Source organism: Culex quinquefasciatus, chromosome 2, assembly GCF_015732765.1.
Source record: "Culex quinquefasciatus strain JHB chromosome 2, VPISU_Cqui_1.0_pri_paternal, whole genome shotgun sequence".
Lineage (NCBI taxonomy): Eukaryota > Metazoa > Arthropoda > Insecta > Diptera > Culicidae > Culex > Culex quinquefasciatus.
Window position 1 is genome coordinate 175510745 of NC_051862.1, and position 24754 is coordinate 175535498.

At 36.4% G+C, this 24754-nt stretch overlaps 1 protein-coding gene across 1 annotated transcript; it reads left to right on the forward strand.

Annotated features, from left to right (window-relative positions):
- The first annotated feature begins 591 nt into the window (after positions 1 to 591).
- Positions 592 to 23782, forward strand: LOC6042103. The gene is made up of 6 exons (XM_038250942.1): positions 592 to 695; positions 3012 to 3135; positions 3582 to 4360; positions 22527 to 22717; positions 22782 to 22885; positions 23163 to 23782. Exons 1-6 carry the CDS (start codon positions 666 to 668, stop codon positions 23636 to 23638), a joined length of 1704 nt encoding a protein of 567 aa, XP_038106870.1. The 5' UTR covers positions 592 to 665; the 3' UTR covers positions 23639 to 23782.
- Positions 23783 to 24754: the final 972 nt, after the last annotated feature.

A 24754-nucleotide genomic window follows, 5' to 3' on the forward strand; every position in this document is an offset into this window, starting at 1 on the left:
TAAAATGCTAATCGACTACACTCAAAGCTAACGGGCAAATATTTTGAAAAATATGTGTTATGAAATTGTGTGAAAAAGAAGTACTCTTAACCTGTAAAAGCAACGTAGTTCAGATAAGTCAAGGCACAGAATAACGGTGGGGTTTTTAAAAGTACAGTTAAAAGTTTTAAAAGAACATGCAAAACAGCTCCTAATAGAAAGAAATCACAATGTTACTTAAAACGGATTTCAATAAGTTACGCAATGTCTTTCCCAAAAAATCCAAACCCTCAACCATGCACGGTTCCCCGAACCAAATTTACGTTCTTTACGGCAGTGAACGACTTCGTGAAATCCGTGTCCGAAACCCCTGCCGCAACCGCCCGCGCCCCGAGCAAACAATGCGTGAATCTCCCATCGTAAAACGAGCATTTAATGCATTCCGATATTTTCAGCTACAATTACCGACGAGACTTTTACTCCTCGCCGCCGCCAAGTTGCCAACGGTCCGATCAATCTGTGACGCCACGCGCCAGGGACAGCAGCAGGGCCTCCCCTTGCAGGTACTATTTAATGAGACTTTTGCAGCAAACTCAGTTTAGTTTGATTGAAATTACTACAGAATTCAGACGGAAACGTCCTCGGCAGGGTCGTCCGGTAGCAGAGAGTACTCAGAACTTGCAACGATGAAATTCTCGACGGCAGCGACACCGCTGGTGAGTCAACCCTAATAACTTTGGCTGATTTATACTCCCACAGGATCTCGCGGGAATGCCAGAGGGTGTCCCCCGGGGAGTGGTTGACGCCCGGGGTTCGACATTCCGGACGGATTAGTAGTGGCCAGATTGAGCACACACTGGTCTAAGGAGAGGAAAAGTGCAAAAACTGCTTTAAAATGGTGAAAGATTCCTCGCGAGGAGATTTATTTTACGAGACGGGTGAAAATATGGACAGCTTAGAATGCAAATGCGGGTGGGCGTCTCTGTGGACGATCTGCGGATTAGTACCGGCAACGTGTAGCAGAGTGTCGAGAACGGGAGTTTGGGTGAAAATGTTGTGTTGCTAATGGCAAGTGCCGACAAGAATCCTTGGATTCTAGGACTGGTTAGGTGGATTGTGTCAAGGAGGTGGGAGTTCTGAGCTAAGACAACGTGAGAAATGTGGTGATTTCGACTAGTTATGATATTGGTTCTTATCGCAGTTGAGCATCAGTGCAATTTGCTGTCTTGGTCGTTTGTGAAGATCTGTGTGGATTGTTGGAACATAAAAAGTAAGGATGCTAAGCGAATGCTTAGAAAATGTTTAATGAATTGGTATTGCTGTGAAGATACATAGTGCAAACATGTTTCGTCAGTGAATGTAAGGATACAAAGCCAATTGATGTATTAGAATAATTTTAATTTTTTAGTGAAATGGTCGTTTTGTAGGACTAATATAATTTTCAAAATCGTTTCTCTAATTTATTCACGTTTGTTCACATTTTTAAGCTACCAGCGCCAAATCGAACAGGAGTCTGCATGGCCAGGTCAAACAATCAAACAATTACACTGCAAGCCAAAATTCTGCCATAAGTACTTAAATAATCTGTAAAAATCTTCAGAGTTGTTGAATCGCCCTTTTTGTCCAAGTTGATCCCTAAATTCACAAAATGTTGAGTGTTGTTGTTTTGCAAAATCCTATTACATGTTGTCGTTTCAATGGAAAAAATGGTTAATTGCCAATATTTGAGCCAAATTCACGCAGACTAAGTGACCGACCAAGGAGGTTTAGTATGTGGCTTTGAAAACACAAAAATTAACCTTGAAATTTTGAAACCATGAACTGAAAACTCTGATTCAATTTAATTTAATTTTTCAACATTATTTGGGCGTCCAACTTTCTCAAGTTTTTAATTTCTCAGTAAACGGACAAAATATTTTTTAAATCTCGGGAATTCCTGGGTTTAAAATAATTAAAAATGATTTTTAGTTGTGCTTTGAACTATTTTTTTCCAATATGGTTTAAATTAAATAAGTCTTTTTAAATATATTTATAGTATATACTTGTTTATGACATGACTAGAAAAGCAAGAAGTGACAAATTTGATGATCCATTCAACGTAAAAATGTAGATAACTTTTGAATTTCATATTTCATATAAATCATATTTTATGATTTATCTATAAGATACTACCGCCAAATAGGGAAACTCGGGACTATAGGATAAATAGGTGCAGGTGATTTTAGGGCATTAAATTTGGAAATTGGTGTACTAATTATTTTGTTCTTTTCCTTTTTTAACCGAAGTCAGTTTTCAAGTTCTTTTCAAAAAATCTAAGAAAAGACGAGAACAAAGATTTTTGAATAAACCCAAACATGCTGAAAATGATTCTAAGTGCAGAGGAATGCATTATAAATTAATTTCAGCTGATTGCACTGGAATTTCCATTGAAATTTTTTGAAAAATGTTTTTTCCCCTTTATTTAAGCCGATTTTGGAGAAAACTTTTTACTTTTCAACTTTTTAAAATATTTGTTCCAGCTTAAGTTGTCAACTTTACATTTATTTCCACAACCAAATGTGAATTTCCAGACCAAAATTTGTTTTTTTTTTCAATTTTCGGAATTCCCGAAACAAGATATAAAAATGTCTGGGATTCACGAATTCCCGGTTTAGGAAAAATCCCGGGAATTTTGTCCCGGAAATTCCCGGAATGGACGCACTAAATAATATTTTCAAGGGTCTTATCTCAAATTTAAAAAATGATTTCACGGATTGATTTCTACGTTTCCGTTTCAATCACGCAGTCTTTTGATTGAATCGATTGCCCAAGCATGACATTTGAACCTAAATGATCGTTGTTGAGTACATTTGATTGCTTCGTCTATTAATGACATGGAACAGTAGCAATGTCTCATGATATAATACATATACGGTGTTAAAGGTGAACAACTTTAACTGTAATTCATATTCAGCTTTTTTTCTTGTTTAGAATCAAACAATAATTGCAATTGCTTAAAAAAATAAATAATAAAAAACTAACTTGTTTTTTAGGTGATCCACCTGATGTTGACCCTGAACACCATTCGTCAGTCCAGTGCCGCCCCAGAAAATGGCAAATATGACAAGAAGAAGTACGGATACGGAAACCACGGAAAATACACGCACACAACCTCAGGTAAGGTAACGAACCACACTCGGTACTAATCCAACGCACCGGAGCAGCGCACACTCCCACAATTGGCAGAACGCACGCACACACATACACGCACAACACCACAACAAACATGAAATTGGCAATTCTGATTGGCACGTCGTAGGTATAATTGGTAATATTTCTACTGTTTTATCGTTATCGGATTGGGAGGACGCCCAAGGAAGGTTATCAAACACGATAAATATTGTCTGTGATAATGCTTACAGCGAAAAAAAATACAGCGAATTCAAATTCCAGCATTTCCGTTGCCGCATCATTAGCTTGAATCTAAACCACAAATTTGACCTCAAACAGGAAACCATTAATCACGAGAAAAAACACAGTGCTTTATATTTTTGGGTGGAACTGGCTTCTTGTCTCTTCAAGTTCAGATCAATATGCGCTTTAACAGTTTTTGCCTCTTGCAGGTGATTATGTAGATGATGTGGACCGCTACCGCTACGTCCACTACGACGATGGCGATCGCGGCCGGTACATCCACGTGCACGTCCCGTACGACGGCGGATTCGGCAATTACGAGGGTGGCCACGAGCCGTTCCGTAATCCCCCGTCCGACGCATCTGGACTGTACGCGTACGTGCAAAGACCTCTGAACGAGTCTTGCTTGCGCTTGCTAGAACAGTATTCCAAAACTTGCAGCGATTCCACGGTGAGGGGCCCGTTCAAGACGACCGAGTTCGACATCCGGAAGCCGTCGGTGTACACCGAGTACGGGACGCCCTACCCGGAGCTCAACTACGGAGCGTCGTCGCAGCAGATCAAGAAAACCTCATCCGCAACGGGGACGGATCCTCGGGCTTCCAACTTCCCAGGACTAGGATACCTGCCGGTGCCGAAGCCATCCAAGGAATACCTGCCGCCAGTCGCCGAACACCAACTCAGTGAATCCTCCAAACAGATCAAGGTGGTTCCCCTCGAAAGCAGAACGTTCTCCGTAACGACAGGAAGTGGCGAGCAAATTGCAACAAAAATTCCAGAAAAGCAAACCAGAATCACGCTGGCTCATCGACCAACCACGGAACCGTCGACCACACCCCGGTCAACGACGACGGCTTCGACGGCCAGATCGACAATCTCGTTATCAACAACGAAAGCCGCATCAATCGAGCAGCAACTTCATCAATGTCAGCTGGAAGTGGAGTCGTTGAGGCAAAAGTTAAGCCATTACGAAGCTGCCGATCGTCAGTAACATCGCCGAGGTCTCTGGTGTTATTTTATTTCTGAACGTCGATATTGGGAGTTTGTTGGTAGCAGCAGCAGCCGTGGCCTCGCCTAGTGGCCAAAAGGATAGGAATTTAATGCAAAATTTTCAAATCAAGCATTTTTAGGCGTTGTAAGGGGTAGAGTTGTCTGCCACAAATGGCATGCAAATATTTATTTTAGTCAAATCGTATGGTATCAAAGTTGAATAAATGTGACGATTTGTTGGAGTTGTTCATTTTATTACATTAACTTAAAGGGGTGGAAAAGCCACCGACAGCACTGTGAAACAAAATTTAAATAAGTTTGCACGTTGACGCGAATTGTTTAAAAGCATAAGTTTTGATATTGATATGACTGCTTTATAAAAATGGTGCAATCAAAGATGTTTTATCATAGTAAGATAAGGCACTATTCTTAAGAACACACATGGTGATGTATGATGAGGTTTTTGCAAAAATGTTTCCTTTGATTAAACTTTTAAAAATTCTACGTTTTATTTAATATTATATCCATCTTTATACATCTTAGTACAAGAGAGCATAGAGACATCGGAATGTTACCAAAATGACATTTGGTAATTTGAAAATGTAAATTAAAATTCCTTCAAACATTTTACAAAATATGGGCAAAGATGTGTTCAAGCTGCCCACTTAGAAATTTAAACAATTCACTTGTATGTGTCCCCTTAATAAAGTTTTTTAGCAATGGAGAGACGACATGCCTCCCCTTGTAATGTTGTGGAAGGGATTTTTTAATCTTTATAGGTCCTCAATACCAACACACACCAATTTGCGACACACCTGAGTTGATTTTCAATAATTCCAGTATACGTATGCTCATTCTGAAAGTGGCAATGTCTTGAGAAACGATAATCTTCGTGATTTTGGTTCATACCAAAAAATTGTAGCATTTTCCAAGAGTGACTTAAGGATATTATTATCTTTTCAGAAAAAAATACAATTTCAGGCTTAGTTCGCAAAAAAAAAAAACAAAAAGCTCCGAATTAAAAAAAAATGTGTGCTCTCAAAAAACTGAATGAGTTCAAAAAGAATAGACAAAACTCGACTTTCTGAAGTTTTGATTATACTCCATACACACCAATGGGACTTCAAATAATTGAATCATCAACATTTTTTTGAAATTTTTATTTTCTTTCTTTAAACATCACGTTCAAGTTCTGCAACCCCATTTTAGTGACATTTGAATGTTTGATTTTCTATTAAAAGACCAAATGCATTTTCTCAATATTTGATCTCTGTCATTTTGGCCGCCATCTTGAATTTACAAATACTCAATTACTTTAGAACAGATCAGAGGATTCTTGAGCTCATCAAATAAAAATAAAACAACAAAATAGTAGTATATGCAACAAGTTGCAAAAAGAAGATTTCTTCAGCACGAGTCGTACATTTATCAAACGAGCCCTAGTAACATTTTTAAACTTACAGGTTATATAATGGTTCTGAAAACCCTCATACGGCCTAAATGGGCTTTTATGGCCTACTTAAAACCTAAAATGTTACTAGGGGGGTTCACCGACGGAATTGCAAAAAATATGTTTTTTAGTGATTCGATATCCCAAGTGAAATTTTTCCAAAGTTTTCGGAAAATCGAGTTTGGACTGTACATCATTGCAGTTTTGATACCGTTAAAAAAATCACATATCATCAAAGTATAGTTTTTTGATAAACAAAAATTACTCAAACTGACCCCTGATCAAGGCAAAGATAAATAATTTGAAAAAAATTCAACATTTATGAAAACTTCCATAAACTGTCCAAAATCACACAGTTTTCAACACTGCAAGTAAAAAATCGGGGCATTCCGATGCAAATTTTCATTCAATGCTCAATCACCGTGGGTGGTCTTGCGAAGGTCGCTTTTAGGTGCGGCTACACTGTCAAATTGTTCTGACAACTTCCCGTCCAAATCCTGCACGGCCTTCACGCTTCTAATCCCACGAAATATTTCGCGAGTTTATTGGATTTAGCGCTATCAAAGTCAAATTTATGTTTAGCTGGCACGCTTCGCGAGCCGGGTGGATGTCATCGGATAATCGTTTGGCTAATCAAGTTTTTATAAAGTGTGGCGAAACATTTTCGCAAAGAATTTGAACGAGCGTTGGCACGTACGTGCTCGTAAAGTTCCGAAAAATGTCAGAAAATATCCTGAAAAATTATCATGGCGCTTGCACTGTCAACGAAATTGTTTCTAATTTCATTTAATAGCTACGCTCTCGTCACACTGCAGTAGCATCCAACAAATTGGATCTTAATGCAAATCTCTCAAATTACCACAAAACTATGCAACTTAAGTAACATTAAAGAAACCACCATATCAAAACCCCTGAAAAGATTGATTGGCTCGTTAGCATCGACTGTGGACGTGCGTTCAATTTCCCAAAATTCAAAAATTGTCACTCATTAATGATGCGCCATCCACACCGGATTAGAACCTGCCCCGGCTGTAAATCAAGCCACAGCTGCGGTCCATTCGGCATCGGTTCAATAGGACGTGCCAAAGATGATTCACGACCTGCGCACGAGGGTTATACCTGCAAAGAATAATGACCTAATTTGCGTGTGAATTTTCGCCAGCCGGGGTGTCATCTTGAACTTTCGAGGGGAACGACGATGCTATGATAAAATGGTCGTAAAATATTTTTATAGCGACGTGATTTGGTGACGTACCTGTTCACACCACCAGGCATGAGCATTTCTGGGGTTTGAATAAATTGGAGGATATTAGAACGATACAAAACAAATTTCAAAAATACATATGGGAAATTCTCCGCCACCTCACACAGCAGTTGCCCCGACCCCTCTTCGATTTGCATGAAACATTGTCCTAAGGAGTAACATTCGTCTCTGATCACGAATCCGTTTTTTGATATCTCGTGACGGAAGGGCGGTACGATCCCCTCAATTTTTGAAGCTACCTGAATTCCGAAAAAACGTATTTCTCATCGAAAAAAACACTAAAAAAGTTTTCAAAAATGTAATTCTCTGCTCTACAACTTTGTAGAACAAAGTTAGAAAAACACGAAATTTTAAAATGATTTTTTTGGTCTAAATGAAAAAGTGACCCTTCTGGGTCAATGTAGATTTGAAAAGAACATTAAATTTCCCTTAAAATGACTTGTTCCACAATTGTTTACAGTGGTGTAACGGAAAATGGCAGAGTTTTTAAAACTTTTTAAGTGTTTTTTTATCGATGAAAATAAGTTTTTTCGGAATTCTGAGTACGCCATCAAACCGGGCGTCTAATTTTACATAGAAGTCCCTTTGACACCAAATTTCTACACAGAAAAAAATATTCCTGTAAATTTACATTATTTATCATGTACCACAAGGTATCATGATAAATGATGTATATTAACATTAGGTTCATTGGAAATTTACATTAGATTCATTGGAAATTTACATTAGTTTTGAAAATTTACATTACTTTTGGAATTTACATTAGTTCAAATCAACTAATTCTGATAGGCCAATGGGAATGAGAAGCTCGACTTGGATTGCAGTAGGAAAAGGGTGTGGCCTATATTCTAATTTAAAATGGTTGAAGCGGGCAGCAAAAGGAAATTCGGATTTTAAAAAGTTGTTTCACAGGTAGGGGACGCTTTCTCGTCGACAACCAAGTGGAATAACGCTGGAATGGAATCGAACGGACGACGGGTAGGATGTTCGGTGTTACTGCTGCTACCCGCTGCCGACTGAGCCATCTTCGCATTTTATAAACGAGCGGCTAAAGCATCAACTTGTTCAAGTCGAGGCTCAGGCAGTGAGCAAGCGAAATATGAGAGCGATAGAAAGAGAACCAAATATAACTATTTTTAGTTCGGGTAGTTTTGAAGTCAACGTTTGGCAGAAATACATTGGATATATGATTTACATTAAATAGGAATTTACAGGAAGCCGAACACGGGTAGAAATTCATCAGATTTGAGTTTCCATGCTCAACGTTTCCATTAGATTCATGATTTACATTAGATTTAGATTTACATTGGAGTAATTTCCATGACTTTTCACTCTTTACATCATATTTCAACATTACATTGAGTGAGTTAACATAAGAAACAGTAATTACGTGCTGTGTAAATTTACATATTTTTTTCTGTGTATCTCATCACTATTTCAGGCTGAAAATTATTGAAAAACAACTCTTTTTTCGCATGTTCAAAAATTAAAGGAGTCGTACCGCCCCTCCGTCACGAGATATCAAAAAACGGACCTCGGATTCGTGATCAGGGACAAAAGTTACCCCATAGGACAAAGTTTCACGCAAATCGAAGAGGGGTCGGTGCAACTTTTCCCGATTTCGTGTGAGTTGGTAGAGAATTACCCATATATTTTGTAAAAGCTGATGTCAGTCCAGACTTGATTCGGAAGACCTTGCTTTGGAGAGTGCGTATTACCTGCTTTAAAAAAATTATCCAGCGTGCTCAAGACTGGTCCAAAATGTGATTTACGAGAAAAAAAAACATGTTTTAGATAAGTTTTGAATACGCCGTATTTTTAAAGGAGTAAAATGGGAGCCGTAACCTCATTTTGTCACAGTTTTCTAAACATTTGAGTATTTATTTCCCATAAACTTTTGATGTAGTAGATTGGTAATTTTCGTCAATTTTCGCAAAGAGTCATTTATTTCAAAAATCATTGCTCCGTTCTAATTCAACTGATTTTAGCCCTCTGGCCGTAAATGAAAGGTGATAGTTAGGCTTTTAAATAAAAATAATTTGAAGTTTTCAAAAATTTGCCTAAAATTTGAAAAGTTTTAATAAAAAAAGCTACTGTTTTGAAGATTTCAGGACCAATGAAATTACGTTTGAACATATTTTTATCGGATTTCTCAGAAAATTTTAAGAAAGGCTCTATTTTACCTGTAGGGGATAAAGTCGGGTTTTGAAACTCATATCATTTAGCAAAATTTTTAATTCCAAAAATCGTAAGAAGATGAAGTTCTGATTTCAAGCAAGATGGTAAGAACTCCAAACCATTTTTCCAAAGAGTTGGCTCAATTTGCAACCGGCACTAAAATTTTCCAACGATCCTCTCAACTGGATACCAATGCTGCTAAAACGCACCCATGAAAGATAACAGATCAATAATGTGCCAATCAACTCAAAGTGAATTCTCAGAGAAAGGTTACCCACCAAATCAAACCGATCCACTCGTGCACGTCATTTTGAGGTCTCTGATCTTCAAAGTGTCCACCTCCAGTCACGCCGTCGTTAATACGGATGATGACATCGTAAATTCGCCATCTGCCTGCCGAAATCTGCTGCACCGGCCTCGGGAGGGGTATTTTTGGGGTTTCGCTTGCAAAAAAAACATAAATTTGTTTTTTGGGCAGAGTCTCCAAAATTTATTTGATTTCAAACTTGATCGCCAACTTCTTCGGCCCGGAATGCAAAGCGATCTGGATCTAAGCAAATGCCAAGGTCAGCTGGTCTTCTGATACGGTTGTTTCTGCTATCGAAACACAGAAAAATCGTATCACGACGACGGCGGCTGCTCATGAAAATTCACCTGAATCGAGCCGGCTCAATGCGGAACTACTAGCGGGTAATAAAACTGAAAATTTCCGTTATGCATCGGTGGAGACTTCTTAAATGTGTTTGCATAAACATTGGATACAGAAACTCTAACACAAAACTTCTTCTGACTTAAATGGACAAATCATGCTCCGGCATGAGACATCCTCGTGAACCTATAAATATTTGGTCGGCAATCAAAACGTCGTTATTCTCCATAATCTCATAAAAACTGAAAAAATAATATTTTGAATTCATCCGCCTCGGATTACCCAAATGGAATTCAAAGTTGGTTTTTCATGACGACGAGCCCTTATTTGAAAACCAAATGCAAAGTAAGGGCTCGAACATCCGAGTCGATTTTTCAAAAAAGCGATGCCACCGTGCTTAACCATAAAGCATACCCAAGTAGCAATACAAATGCCTTTGATTCTTAAGCATTTTTATAATAGTTTTATCAAATGCAATAAAGATTTGTTACATCTTTCACCAAATCCAACAGGTTTTACCATTCCACAAACTTAAACATATTTTAAAGAATTCTTCAAGATATCATGAAGAATTTTGTTTCGAAGTTTTAATTAAGCTTTCAACTTTACACTTTAAGTACGCCTGAAGAATTCTTGATATAGCTTGATTAACTTAAGAAATGCTGCTTTAAATCTGTTAAGTCTTCCGTAAGCATTTTATCAATCTTGTTAGATTTGTACTTTCACTTTGACATATTCAGTTGTACGTGAACAGCGCAGTGAAATACATTGAGAGGCGAGCTGATTTTTTGAAAAACGCTTCTGGACATAATTACTAGTGAACTTTCGGTTAAAGTTTTAAAATTACATATGACTTAATAACTATGTGTTGATAATAATAAAATATTTTTTAATTGGTGGTTTTTTATCGTGTTTGAATTGTGATAGAATTGTGAGAAATCGGAACATTTCACTGAACCAGAAATTCTTTTGCTTTGCAATTGTTGCATGTACTGGTGCTGTGCATTATCATTATTGTGTCAAAGTGGATGTACATCATGTTATTTTGCAATTTAGCGTTACGAAATGAGGCATTTTATCAAACTGTTTTCGTTTTAGTGTTCTTCGTCCTGCCCCTTTTATCAAAGCCTTTCAGTCTTGATTAGAACTTCTTTAAATACATATGGTTTTCGAAAAGTAGTTGATAAAACTTTTCATCCTTAGAGTTACCTTGTTCAAAACTATCAAGATTTTATTATCTGTATTGCTACGCGCTGTCATTTACAGTTTTGCTTGTGCTGATTGCAGCGGGTTTTTGTTCACTAATATGTTTAATTTGAAAGGAGAGTGATAATCGTTTTAAAATATCATTGTTTGTGGTGCGCAGTCTATATTGTGGTGGAGTTAAAGATTGTAATAGCAACAGAAGGTAAAAATAGTGAAAGTAGCTGATTTTTAAGGCAGTGTCCAACCCACCTTCGCTGTTTAAAGTTTGGTCATTGAACTGTGTTGAGTGACCGAGTTTGTGCTTTTTTAGTTGTTATATAATAAATAAACCCCATGCAAACTAACAAAAATGTGTTTTTTATTGAATTATTGCCAAATTCAAATCCGTTGTCCAAGTCGATCTATTTGCAGTTGATGAAGCCCGCATGCGCTACGTTCCCAGCCGTGTGCAATTTAATCTTGGTTAAGACCACGATAAAGCATTGTGAGCCTGTTTTAAACCCTAATAAATACTTTTTAAATCAAGTTATTCCTAGCGAGTTTTGGGAAAGAGTCTTTGAAGAAGCAATGAATTTGTAATAGACTTAAAAAAGAATTTCAATATTTATAAATTTTCGCCATATTGCCAAACAAATCGAGGTGCTGGAAATCGTAGCCATGTTAAATTTTGGAGCAACAAACGGCGAAAAAGATTTTTTTTTCCATAAAAGTTTAGTTTTTTTTGTGATAATTTTAAGGCGCGTTCCATTTTTTCGAGCTATCTCGAAAAAATGTTCGGTAATTTTTTTTTGCACTACTGTAACGGTACATTTCATTGGAGAAATGCAAGTGCTTAAATATATTCATAAAATTATTATCAAATGAATAATCAACTACCATAAGCCATTTAGAATTCCATTTCGCATAAGAATATTTGTCTTTAATCAAGTAAATCAGCATGCTGTTCCCTTTTTGTACAGGCTTTTGGTTCTCTTTGAGAGAACATTCATAAATGCTTCGTGCTTTGTAATAACCTTAGGAGTTCCTACAGGTTGCCACAAAAATCTTTTCTAAACTAGAAAGTTTTATTCGAGCATTGAAGAGCTTTATAAAGCATTTATTAGGTACACAATAAAATTATAATGTCTTATGATGCTCTTAATTTTTACTCTGGCTAACCTCCTAAAGTAGTCCATTTTAGCTTTATTGCTGATTTAACACTTATTTAACACAGCATGTGGGACTAAAAGGCATCTCGCATACATTTTCTCGGGAATTCTACATAACTTCTCCAAAACTACAGTAAAACTAAAATTGTTACTTGGGATAACCACGTGTGGAACCAGCTTTTCAACAAGGTGTGAACTGATTTGGTTCCACTACTGGCAGAGAATGCGACGCGCGACGGTCTCGATCGGTGAGTTTGGCGAGGAGCGTTGTGTTTGAATTTAAATTATCAGAAATCGAAAAAGAAACTAGTTTTTTTGTTTTAAATTATAGCAGCAGACATTTTGTTCTACCGGTGTCGCCACTTAAAAGTTGAGACATAGAATTTGTAAAACATTCGAATTTGATACACTAGCTGTGGTCATGTCAAACGTGCAAGGATGTTTGAAATGAAAAAAAAGGATGTTAAGTTTTGCATTTCTGAAAAATTGAAATTCTTCACCGTAGATTTCGAATGTACACAGGGATAAAAATCCTGGAAGCAAATCTGGTAACGCTTTTTTGCCGAATTTTACACATTGAAATGTTTCCAAAATCATCAACATTTTTAAAACCATGTTGTCGATTTTTAAAACATTTGCAAGGAAATCGTATGAAAATGTTAATTGACAATTTTTAAGAAGTGCGTCCATCCCGGGAATTCCCGGGATTTTTTCAAAACCGGAATTCTAATTTGTCCCGGGAATTCCCGAAATTGAAAAAAAGCTAATTTTGGTCAGGAAATTCTGATTTGGTTGTAGAAATATATAAATTGTTCAATACATACAGTATGTAAAAAAAGTATTTACACCCCTTGGGCACTATGCACATTTTGTGATGAAACATGTAAACAATTTAATGTTGACATAAACCTAGTACTACGTTTTGTTCAGAAACTCATGCCGAACATTTTGCTGCAAAAAGCTCATGAAAAGATGTTTTCTATAAAAAGTTATATAACAAATACTATTACAAAAATAAAAAAGATGCAAAAAAAGTGTGTACACCTTTCGAAAAAATAACATAAATAAAGTTATTTGTTGGCAAATCACCATAAATCCAGTCTCCCAACTCCAAATAGGCATCCTTGACTGATTAAAAAAATAATTTGGATTGAATATAAGTTTACTAATTACTTAGTATAAAAGTTTATATAACTCTGGAAATTCTATATAAAACTTGGATGTCTGGGTATCAAAAGATCGGAAATTTTATGCCCTTTCCGATGCCACATAGGTTGACTTGTTAATTGTGAACCTGTTCGGATGCTGGCGGATTTTCCGACGACGTAATTCCGGGTTGGTACGAAATTCCAACGAAAAATCTATTCTAGCGATACAAAGACCCCCAAAACGGTGTTATACCCACTCCAGAATGTTTATTTAGCAATTCTATGGTAATATATTGACATTTAGTTAAATTGAAAGTTTGCAAAATTAAGTTTACATAAGTTTTATATAGAATTTCCAGAGCTATATAAACTTTTATACTAAGTAATTAGTAAACTTTATATTCAATCCAAATTATTTTTTTAATCAGTCAAGGATGCCTATTTGGAGTTGGGAGACTGGATTCATGGTGATTTGTCAACAAATAACTTTATGTATGTTAATTTTTCGAAAGGTGTACAAACTTTTTTTGCACCTTTTTTATTTTTGTAATAGTATTTGTTATATAACTTTTTATAGAAAACATCTTTTCATGAGCTTTTTGCAGCAAAATGTTCGGCATGAGTTTCTGAACAAAACGTAGTACTAGGTTTATGTCAACATTAAATTGTTTACATGTTTCATCACAAAATGTGCATAGTGCCCAAGGGGTGTAAATACTTGTTTTACATACTGTAGTAATCGATAAGCATTGAAATTTATATACGTGAATGAACTTGCTCGACTGTTAGCTTTGGTTTTAGGAAAATCAAAAAATTTGTTGGTTGAATATAATTTACATTTGGTTGAATATTTAAAAGATGAACTTGGGTTTGTTTACGTCTGTCATTTGAAGTCAGGATTCGAACGAGAGCGGTCGATTTGTTGAGTTTGCGTTGTTAATTATGAAGTGAGAGGATGTGAAAGGTGAAACTTACACTATTTAGCTAATGTTGAAGTGGCACATCAAAGTGTTGCAACTGGGGAGGTGGAATTGGTGAGTAGGTTTGTTGATGATTTCTTTGCAGGTGATAAACTATGAAGAGCAAGAGGACGATTTGCCATGAGGACCTCCAATGCGAGTGAGTTGAACATGTTAGAAGAATGTTTGATGGAACGAGAGGGCAATAGAAGGGAAAGGCGGGCCGACTCTTCACGGATAGAGCAGCCCGGGCAAATTTAACAAAATGTTGGTTAATCCAAGTAAGTATGGGTTTATTTTTGCACAATAATTTATCTAATGTGATTCTTATTAGAAAACTGAATCATTAAAAAGCTTCGTGCTTACGACGTATAAAATCTTAATGAACAATTTTTTTTTTCAGAATCATAAATAATCATAAGCAACATAAAAAATAGATATGAAGTAAAATATAAAAAAAATAAAAATATATAAAAAATATAAAAGAAGATACCGTAATCTGGGGCGAATCGGGACTACAGTCTGAATAGGGACAGCAGTTTTTAGAGCACTTAAAGCTTTTAAAAATGGAAATGGATGTACACATTTTGTTGGTCTGAGTCTGTTCTAACTGAAACCAACCAGAAAAATCACAATATTGTGCTCCAACATGGTTAAAACTGCTGTCCCAATTCGCCCCAATTGTCCCGATTGACCCCAGTTTACGGTAGTTATTATCTTGAAAGTTTTGTTGCAATACGACTGCTCAATAAACTGGTAAGTAAAACTCAAAATATTTTTTTCAGGAATCGGAGTACGTTGAATAAATTGAATCAAATGCAATGAAAGTTTGTTGCCAAAAGTAATTGTTAAATTAATGCAACCTTAGTAAGTAGCATTATTGATATTTCTTCTTTCCTCAATATAATTTCATTTATTTACGTTCCTTTTTTCAGTTTATAGCCGAAATTAAGAATTTTGTATTAAATTACTAATACATTTCACATGTCTATTTGCAGCAAAAGGTTCACTTTAGTGAAAATTCTGTGTCCAACCACAAGAAAAATAACTAAACCTGAGACCATTGTAGATGATGATGACTTATCGGATGATTTCACAGTGATGGTAAGTGGATACAACACTTAATTTTATACAACATAATAAAAATATAAGCTTAAAACTTGGTGAAAATTTTGCTCGATTTCTATTTTTCAGGAATTCATGTTAAATTAAACATCTTTTTTAAATTTGTTTAACAAAATTTGTAATTTGCTTTTTCATTATTTTTAGTTTAATGCAACGTAATTTTTTAAAACATTAATCAAACTTTACATGTTTTATAACAACAGTTAAAAAAAAGTTTTGTTTTGATGCTTTTTAACAGTAACTTAACAACTTCATGCAAAAAAAAAAACAAATTAGTACAAAACGTTACATTTTTAGGCAGAATAATTGCGAAAATAAAAACACTCAGCATTAATTTGTGAGGCATTATTACAAAATTTACTGCAAATTCAATAAAAATATTGCTAACAACAGCTAATTATTGACTACATGTACGAATATTTTTCTGTATTCAAGTAAGACAAAAGTTAAAATATAGCTAGAAATTCGGCCCAGCCTATATCGTTAGATAATGAAAGAAAATATATATCAACACTAAAATATGTCTAATTAAGAAATGTTTAGTTATAAAATACTAATAATTTGCTGCATGCAAAAATATTTCGGTTGATACAACCAAAAAAAGTTGTTGAAAAATAGTTGAAAAACATTTCCCAGCCAGTTTTTAACAGAATATTCCACAATATTTCAGCTGAAAACAAGAAATTTTTAGTTAATTTTCTGAAAAAAATATTCTAGCAGTCGACTGCTAGAATTTTTTTCGGCCATTTAACCAACAAAAATGGCAATTCCAAGTATTTTTTAAGTTAATTTTAATCACCGGTGGTCAGCAATTTCGGGTTAACAAAATCAACAATCGATTGTTGAAAAAAAGCTGTGTAAAAAATTAACCCATACTTTTAGTTAAATTAACCAAGATTTTCTTAGATTTGCCCCGGCCGGTCTCTCCGTGTGGGATTTACGTATATTAATGATTTTAAGTTAAAAAAATATTACCGTCAGTGGGGGTGACTCTGGGTCAAAAAACGATACACCCCTCGTAATTTCTTAATAACAAAAACAATTTAAATAATATCGATAATCTTTCATCGTAGATTTGATCTAAAATTTTCCCAAAATATGGTGAATTTTGATGAACACTACCTTAAATGCCATTAGTTTGAAAATTGACCCAATCTCACCCCTTAGAAGGGGTGACATTGGGTCAGATGAAACTAAAATGATGCTCAAATACAACGATATATTAAAACCAAGTCATCCAACAGTGTTTCTTTTTCGAGGGAATCGTATTGACATGCTACAATGTTTGAAGTTGAGATTTTCAAAAATTTTGGTAGTTTTCAAGCAATTCCAACAAAAATGTCATTTTTGGCCAAAAACGTACCACAACTTTAGACAGCTGCCAAAATAACAGGATTTGTTCTAGGAACGAGATTTTTTCAGCGAAGTCTTTTTAAGATGTCCCCTACACAACCCTTTTAGCAGAATTCAGTTTCATTGAGAAGAATCTGAGAAATGGTAAAATCCGTAAAAAATCTCTTTGACCCAATCTCACCCCCCAGACCCAATGTCACCCCCACTGACAGTACATTGAATTATTTTTCATCAATCACCGGCAAATCAGGTCAAATGTAACGCGTTACGACAGCTATTTAAGCCAATATTGTGCATACTTCGATAAAAAAAACAATTAGTACACCGATTCCAATGTTATTGCTCTAAAATCTCCTGTACCTATTCAGACTGCAGTCCCGGGTTTCCTTAGTTGGTCAAATAAAATCCAAAGCAAAACAAAAAATATCAATTTTTAATTTCTTTTAGCTATTGAAAAACTGTCGCCCTTGCAATTTTTGTGTTTATGGAGCCAATTGCACATGAAAATGGTATTTGAGAAGGACGAATTAAAAATAACTGTATCTCGAAGCCGTTGCAGCATCTCATGGCCAAAGACAAACTTGTAGGACATTGGAGGGCTTTCTAAAAAAATACTCCGATAGAAAAAAATACTCGCAATTTCTATGAGATTTTTCAATTTTTAGGTTTAAAAGTTAAATTTAAAGGTGATGTACGGTTTTTCCATTTTTTTAGAAAATAGCCTAAGATGTTACAAAAAGACTCACGGAAAATGCAGGATGGTATGTATCGGAAATCGCATTCGTTAACAGTAAAAATAAGTTTATTTTGATTGTTGATTATTTCCACTTTTTAATTTAATTTATCCTTATTTTATGTGTAATAAGTAAAATTACACAGTAAAGTAGTGTTGAAAGGCATCCAAAAATACTGGAACTTCATCCGAATCTTTACGAATTTGCTGTGATTTAATTCAAGTTAATTTTTGGGACAAACTTTAAACGCGTTTTTCTCAGCTTGCTGTTTTTGCATATGGGACATTTATGCGATCATAAATATGTTTATTCAACATTCAATCTAGTAAGTAAAATGTCACTGGTAGCCAAAACAACCTGCTCAAACACATTTACTTTCACAAAAATCAATGAAATATCAGCACTAACACTTCGCCGAACAGAAATTCTTCAAATAACTCAATTTGCATCGAACAACCGTGATGATCGCTGGTCTAAATTTGCATTTTACGGCACCAGAACTGATAAATGCATCTCGAATTGCTGAACGTAGCGAAGAAATCACTTCACTAAAACAATAAACACTAAAATATGCTGCGTCCTTTGACGGTGCGCGCTCCAATCCTCTTCAAATCCACACCGGGTCGAGAAATATGACACCATAGTGAAAGGTTCCTTCCGAAGACGACTACGACTTTGTCTGTCAGTCAGAACGGATCAGTGCCAATCTTTAAGGTGACGTTCAGCACCCAAGGCGCACTCTAATCTGCGTGCAGTCACCATGCAGTCATCATAAAACGAAGAATTTTTGCGTTTTGGTAAAGTTCGATGAATTTGAGATTTTTGCCTGAACTGCGCCTTCAAAAAACCTGTTCTTCGTAGCCGTTTCCGGGATCCCCAGGTCCGAAACGATGAAAGTGAATTCGCTCGAAGCTGTGGCCATTTAGTGTTGGTGGATGATACTCTAATTTAAATATTCAGAACGTGCTGCCTATCGCTAATTTTGAGAATCTTCTTCGCAGTTGACCTAACGCCCATATATTTCAGCGACAGAGAAAACATTTCTTGGGATGTTCTTGACGGCCGTTTCCAGAAATTTTGAATAAAATGCAAAGAAAACTTGTTCTGCCTTTTTGTGAAGTCTTTAAATATCTTACCGAATTTAAATGATAAGTTGTCCACTTTTCGGCCCACACCAATCCAAATCGTTTGCTTGAAAGAGAAAAACATCCCTGTGAAAAATAAAACAGACTAAGCTTTGTATTTTCTGCGTTGATCTCAGAGCCGCAAATTGGACGAAGAATTCTGCGCTAAATGTCAAATGTATCATCACTCCCCACATATCGTTCTATGTGCCACTAAGAACTCGTATTCTTTAGGGTCTTCTGCCCAAATCAATTAGTATTCAAGCAAACCTAATATTATGGAAACACACAAACACGCACACGAACACCATCAATACAGATTCAACCAAGCATCGTTGGCATCAGCCGATTCGGTTCGAATGGTGGTGGAGATGATGCTGTGTGGCAGCTTCTGCCATCAACGAATTAGTGACAATATTGGAGCAGCTCGTCGGAAAGAAACGAGATCACCACCGGTTTCGGGGTCCGGTTTTGGAGAGAGGCAAAACAGGTTCCACTGACCTTGAAAAAAGGCTACGAACGACATTGGGCGGTGTCAATGTTAGAGATTATGGGAAAGTCAAAAAACAATGGGACCATAAAATTAGCTTTGGAAAATGGGCAGATTGAATCAAAAAGACGATATCCTCGTATAAAATTTGAAAGATAGTGGGAATTTAATGGATTTTTTCATTATTTTTGGCACTATTGCTTTCGCATAGTGGTCCAAATAGCAAAATTTAATAGAAAATTGATTTTAACCACCAAAATATTATCTCACAATCTACGCTTTCTACGCTTTTCAAAAGAATAAAAAAAAATCTTCAAAATATTCCAGGAAAGACATACTTTCTAAAATCGTGATCCAACCTAATTTTCAACTGTGACAAAAGTTTTCCCTTTTCATTTGCACCAACTTTTCTGAATACACCAAACCTTCAAAACTGCACCACTTTCCAGAAAATCTATTTCACTTAAATTTGCGATCTAAATCACTGTGCTGAATTGCACAGTATGGAAACTCTGGTGGGAAAATCTTGCAATAAAAATTATACAACAAATAGAACAAAACCTGCCAAAAAATACATTTTTGGTGGAGACGCATGGCTTATCCTAATATGCCACAGTAGTCACGTAGTTTTTTGTTAATTGGTTTTTTATTGATAAGTTTTGATAGAAAGTTGACGGAATTCAGACGGCTTCTAGAAAGTGTTTTGCTTTTCATTTGAAAAACTAAATAACGTTAATAAAATCTAATTCATCCGAAAATAAAATAGTAGAAAATATTTCTATTTTTTTATAAACTAAGATACTCAGTATAAAAAAGGCAGAAAAAAAAGTTTTTTGCTTCTAAGTTGCACATCAAAAAAATTTATCTATCGAATTCAAACGGTAATAATCAGGGTGAGTAAAATCACTTGAAATTTGTGGTTTAATTTCATACAACAAACCAATACTTTTTTTGCGATGCCATGTAAAAGTCAGTTTTACCAATTTCACTCTGGATCGTTGCTTTAGTTCTGTTCGGTAGATAATGTCATGTTAATTGGATTGATCCAACAAAAATAATTAAATGAACTAAAACTAAGCTATGATTGTGAAATAGTAGTTTGTGCAACAAGTTGCAAAAAGAGGATTTTTTCAGCACGAGTCGTACATTTATCCAACGAAGTTCACCGAGTTGGATAAATACGACGCGTGCTGAAAAAATAAGTTTTTCAGCGAGTTCCATACAACATTTTTTGCAATTCTGAAAAAACACCCTTTGAGTTGAATTATGAGTCAAATGTGCATGTATTTTGTCAATAAACCGTTTAAATAAAAAAAATGATGAAAAGTATTACTTTTCGAAACAAGTGCTGAAAAGTTCAACTTTTCAGCATAAATTTCAATGCTGAAAAGTAGAACTTTTCAGCATTTATTTGGAAAAGTATAACTATTCGATTCTGTTATTTTTGAAACAGAAAAGTAGGCTTTTTCGTCGTTCAAGACTGACAGGAAAAATTAGTAGTTTCACGACGGAATTGCAAAAAAAAATATTTTTTCTTATATTTGTCTATACAATGTGTTTTACAACAATGTGAATATCTATGAAAAATATTCCCAGAAATTTTCAGTGCTTTAAATAATTCCTAGATCTTAACCCTCTACAACCCAGCCCCGCCTCTAGACGACTTCGATAAAAAAATCGCCAAAAATAGTTTTTTTCAACCAATTTTTGATGTTTAAAAAGCATTGGAAAGAACAACTCTTGAAATTTTTGAAAACTATAGGGTAGGAAGTTAGACTTGTTTTATGTGACTGTCATGTCATTTTTTAGGGGTCAATTTCAGCTGTGTTTTTGACTAACATTTCCTATATTTTAAGTAAAAAGAATTATGCAGTAATTTTTGTAGTGTTCCAGACTATGGCTCTACGCATTTTTTACTTTTCAAATGAAAACGGTGCCATTATATGGCAGAAAATGTGAAAAGCAAGCACAAAATTGAAAAAGTGACTGTAAAAACATGAAATATTTAGAAAGGCAAAATGCAATGGTAGGAGGTGATAGAATAGGCAGAATACTACCAAAAACAAACTCATTCCAAACAAGATAATTAAACTAAAATAATAAAAAATAAAACAAGAGAAGTGAAATGTTTCGTAGAACAAAAGTTGCTCAAAATTACCTCATAAACACGGGAAAATTAAAAAAAAAAATGGGCAGTAGAGGGTTAAGTTTAGAAATTTTTTTAGTCGATTTTGGGAAATATTCGATTTTCTATTTGAATGCTGAATCCGAATAAATTGTCAACCAATGCAAAAAAAGATTAGTTTGTTTTTACTATTGCAGCATGAAACAATGTTCGTGACCACATTCTAGAGCTTGTAAAAAACTTTATTTTATGTTTTCTTTTACAGCTGTCAATTTATATTATTTTTAATTTAATAAAAATAATCGGTACATGTTGGACATTGACTTAAAGTGATTGTCTATGATAATTTGAAGCTTTTATAGCAAATATCTGTGCATCCCTAAACCATCCCTAAATGCCATCCCGGAACCGAATTTTCCAACAGATCCCTTGCTGCGATGCATAATTTAGAACTTTGCAAACGAAAAAAAAACACAAAAAAAAGATCAGTAATCGCCGGTTGATGCGTCCCAAGTCCTTGAGGAGTCGCCAAATGGCCACACCAAAAACCAGTAGAATCCAGAACCTCATAAAACTGACCGAGGCGACACCGCCTTCTGCACCCAAAATCGAATTATCCCAAAGAATGGTACCCGATGGTTAGAACCAGAACGAATGCCAGAACGGCCGGCGAAGACGGCGACGACGACGACTTAATATATTATAATTGATATTATATGTAGATCAGAACTTTTTCTTGGGGCGCTTCAACCCCAAAGTTCTCAAAAAACCTGATTTTGGCTAGAGTGCACGAGCCGAACGAAGATCACAATGGGAAGAGGCGCGCGCGCGTCCAAAAAACACGAGCAAAATCGGCGAAGAATCAACCGGATAGTCCATATTTAAATCGTACTATATAAGCCACCCCACGGTAGAGATGACACTGCATTAGTTCTTCTGACTTGGAGGAGATTGGAGTTAGAGTGAGGTTTTTTGTTTTCGGTTGCTGTCACCGCCGTAGAATGAAGTGTTTTATTTTGGTAAGTCTTGGCTGCACTTGGCTGGTTGGTGATAATTGCTGGTGACTTTGAGAAGATCGTACAAGAACGTGTTAAAAGCTGCTTCTTGATATGTCTCACGAGTTGTGGATTAATGAATTTTGGAGGAGCAGCGTGATCCTTGGAAAGTGTGAAACCGTTCTCTAATGAAGGATTTAATTTCCAATCTTACAGTTGGCACTGGTGGGTTGTGCCTTGGCGCAGAACGAGAAGGTCAGGTTCAACGACGGCAAGTACTACCCGGAGTACTTTGGTAACGCTGGCCGTTACAACCCTGCCAACGACGGCAAGTACCGACCGGACAACAGCGGAGCCTACCGACCGGATGACTCTGGCAAATACAGCGGAAAATATGTGCCCTATGTGTGAGTTACAATTACTTAACTTTTTGAAACTTCAAAATGGTTTGAGTAGGTGATAATTTTTGTATTGTTTTTCTACTAGTGATGGCAAATACGGAGTTGGTGGACAGGGTGGAGCCGGAGGTGCTGGATCTGGATTTGGCGGCCAGGGCGGACAAGGAGGACAAGGAGGTAGGGTTCTTGAATTTTTTTGTGAAACTCTGGCGTTAATCTTCTCAATTTTTCAACGACCAGATAGCACACCCGAATAAAACTGTGCATTCTGCTAGTAATATTAAATTACATCTCTCACCAAGGTGATATGCATGCTTTTGCATGTGATTTTATTATCGTATTTTTTGCTATCTATTTGATATTGGTATTGATCCAATTTTGAATATCTTCACCGTACAAACTTCAATCAAAATCCGATGCAAACAAAATTACATGTTTTTTTTTTAATTACCAGGTGCCGGCAAGGGTTCCGGAGTAGGAAACCGTTTCGGAGGTGCTGGAGCTGGAGCTGGAGCTGGAGCTGGAGCCGGTTCCGGCGCTGGCCAGAAGGTCGTTGCCACCGTTATCACCCCACCCAAGAAGTCCCCCAAGATCCAATCGTCGTCCTCGTCCGGCGCCGGCAGCGGCTTCGATCGCATCAAGGAACAGGTCAAGCAGTACAACGATGATGGCTACTACTACCGTTACCTGACCGAGCAGGACGCCCAGGTCGCAGAAACTGGACGCATCGAGGACCGCAACACCGACAGCGAAACGCTCCGTGCCAAGGGCTTCTACGAGTACGTTGGTGATGATGGCGTCCGGTACCGTGTGGACTACAACGCTGACGAGAACGGATTCGTGCCCCGTGGTGCCCATCTGCCGACCCCACCCCCGATCCCGGAGGCTATCCTGCGAGCTCTCGAGTACGTGCGAAACCTGCAGCAGTAAGAATGCCCTGGTGTAAATCAGAGCTTGAAACACACTTAGCCATACAAATCTCCCCCAGTCAGACTCAATCGAGATCCTATTTTTACCTGTGTTCTTATGAAGTAATTTAAAATCGTTCCGATACATTAAAAAAGTGTAAAAAAATTGTAAACAAATGTGTTCATCTCTCAGTCCGAAAAATCCCGCTAATTACTACTGCTATCTAGATGTGACCGTGTCATTTTTCCACAGAACACTCCACTTCACAACTTAATGCAGCATTTGTTTGATGGCGCTTTTGATACATTGAACTAGAACTAATGATTTAGTGGGCTGGTGTGAAAAAAACATCAATTAGGAGGGAATAAGAGTTTGTTTACACAAGCAACATCATGCCATTAAATGCATATCTGGAGCTCCAGTTCTGGAGCAACATTTGAAAAGGGCACATAAGCATTTTGACAGCTGCAACTATTTTGCATCAAGTGACTATTTAACAAACGCCGAAATGTGAAAAGGTAGCTGGGGAGGCCAGATATTGTTCTACACTTCGAGCTTTGTGAAAAAGTTTCCTGAAGTTTGAGAATTATCAAAGTACTTCAAACTGTCAAAATGCTTATCCGCCATATTCTCGTGTTGCTCCAGATTTGAATGGGGCGGTACAACATTGCTCTTACGGCATTTCTTCCCCTTTAATTCTAATCTAAATTTTGTTAAAAGTTATCTATTATTTATTAAGATTTATCAATCTTGTTATCAGAAAATGGTGACCATCGATAAAGAAAAGGAAAAATAAACTATAACAACACTTAGTCTAAAAACTCAAGGTAGGCGAAATATACCCATTTTAATCACTCTAAGCCGTTCGACCAATACTCATCACTTTTGCCGTTTTCCGCTATTAAATCAACATTTTCTGATGTATCAACAATGGAGGGTTGCTTGCTCACTTTTATTTGAGCTATTTATCACTTTGGAACAGTCAAAAACACTTTATGAACGCTGTAATTCATGATCAAAGTGCTGGTAGGCCGATAATAGAAATAGGCTGAAAAGGGTATGGTTCCCCTATGGAATATGTAAAATCATTCAATCATTAATCCCGTTATTCATGTGTTATTTCAACTGAAAAAAAAA

Coding starts and splice junctions, on each gene's coding strand:
- LOC6042103 (XM_038250942.1), top strand. CDS start 666: ATGAAATTCTCGACGGCAGCGACACCGCTG. Junction 696..3,011: donor CGACGGCAGCGACACCGCTG/GTGAGTCAACCC, acceptor CTTGTTTTTTAG/GTGATCCACCTGATGTTGAC. Junction 4,361..22,526: donor ACGAAGCTGCCGATCGTCAG/TAACATCGCCGA, acceptor CCAATCTTACAG/TTGGCACTGGTGGGTTGTGC.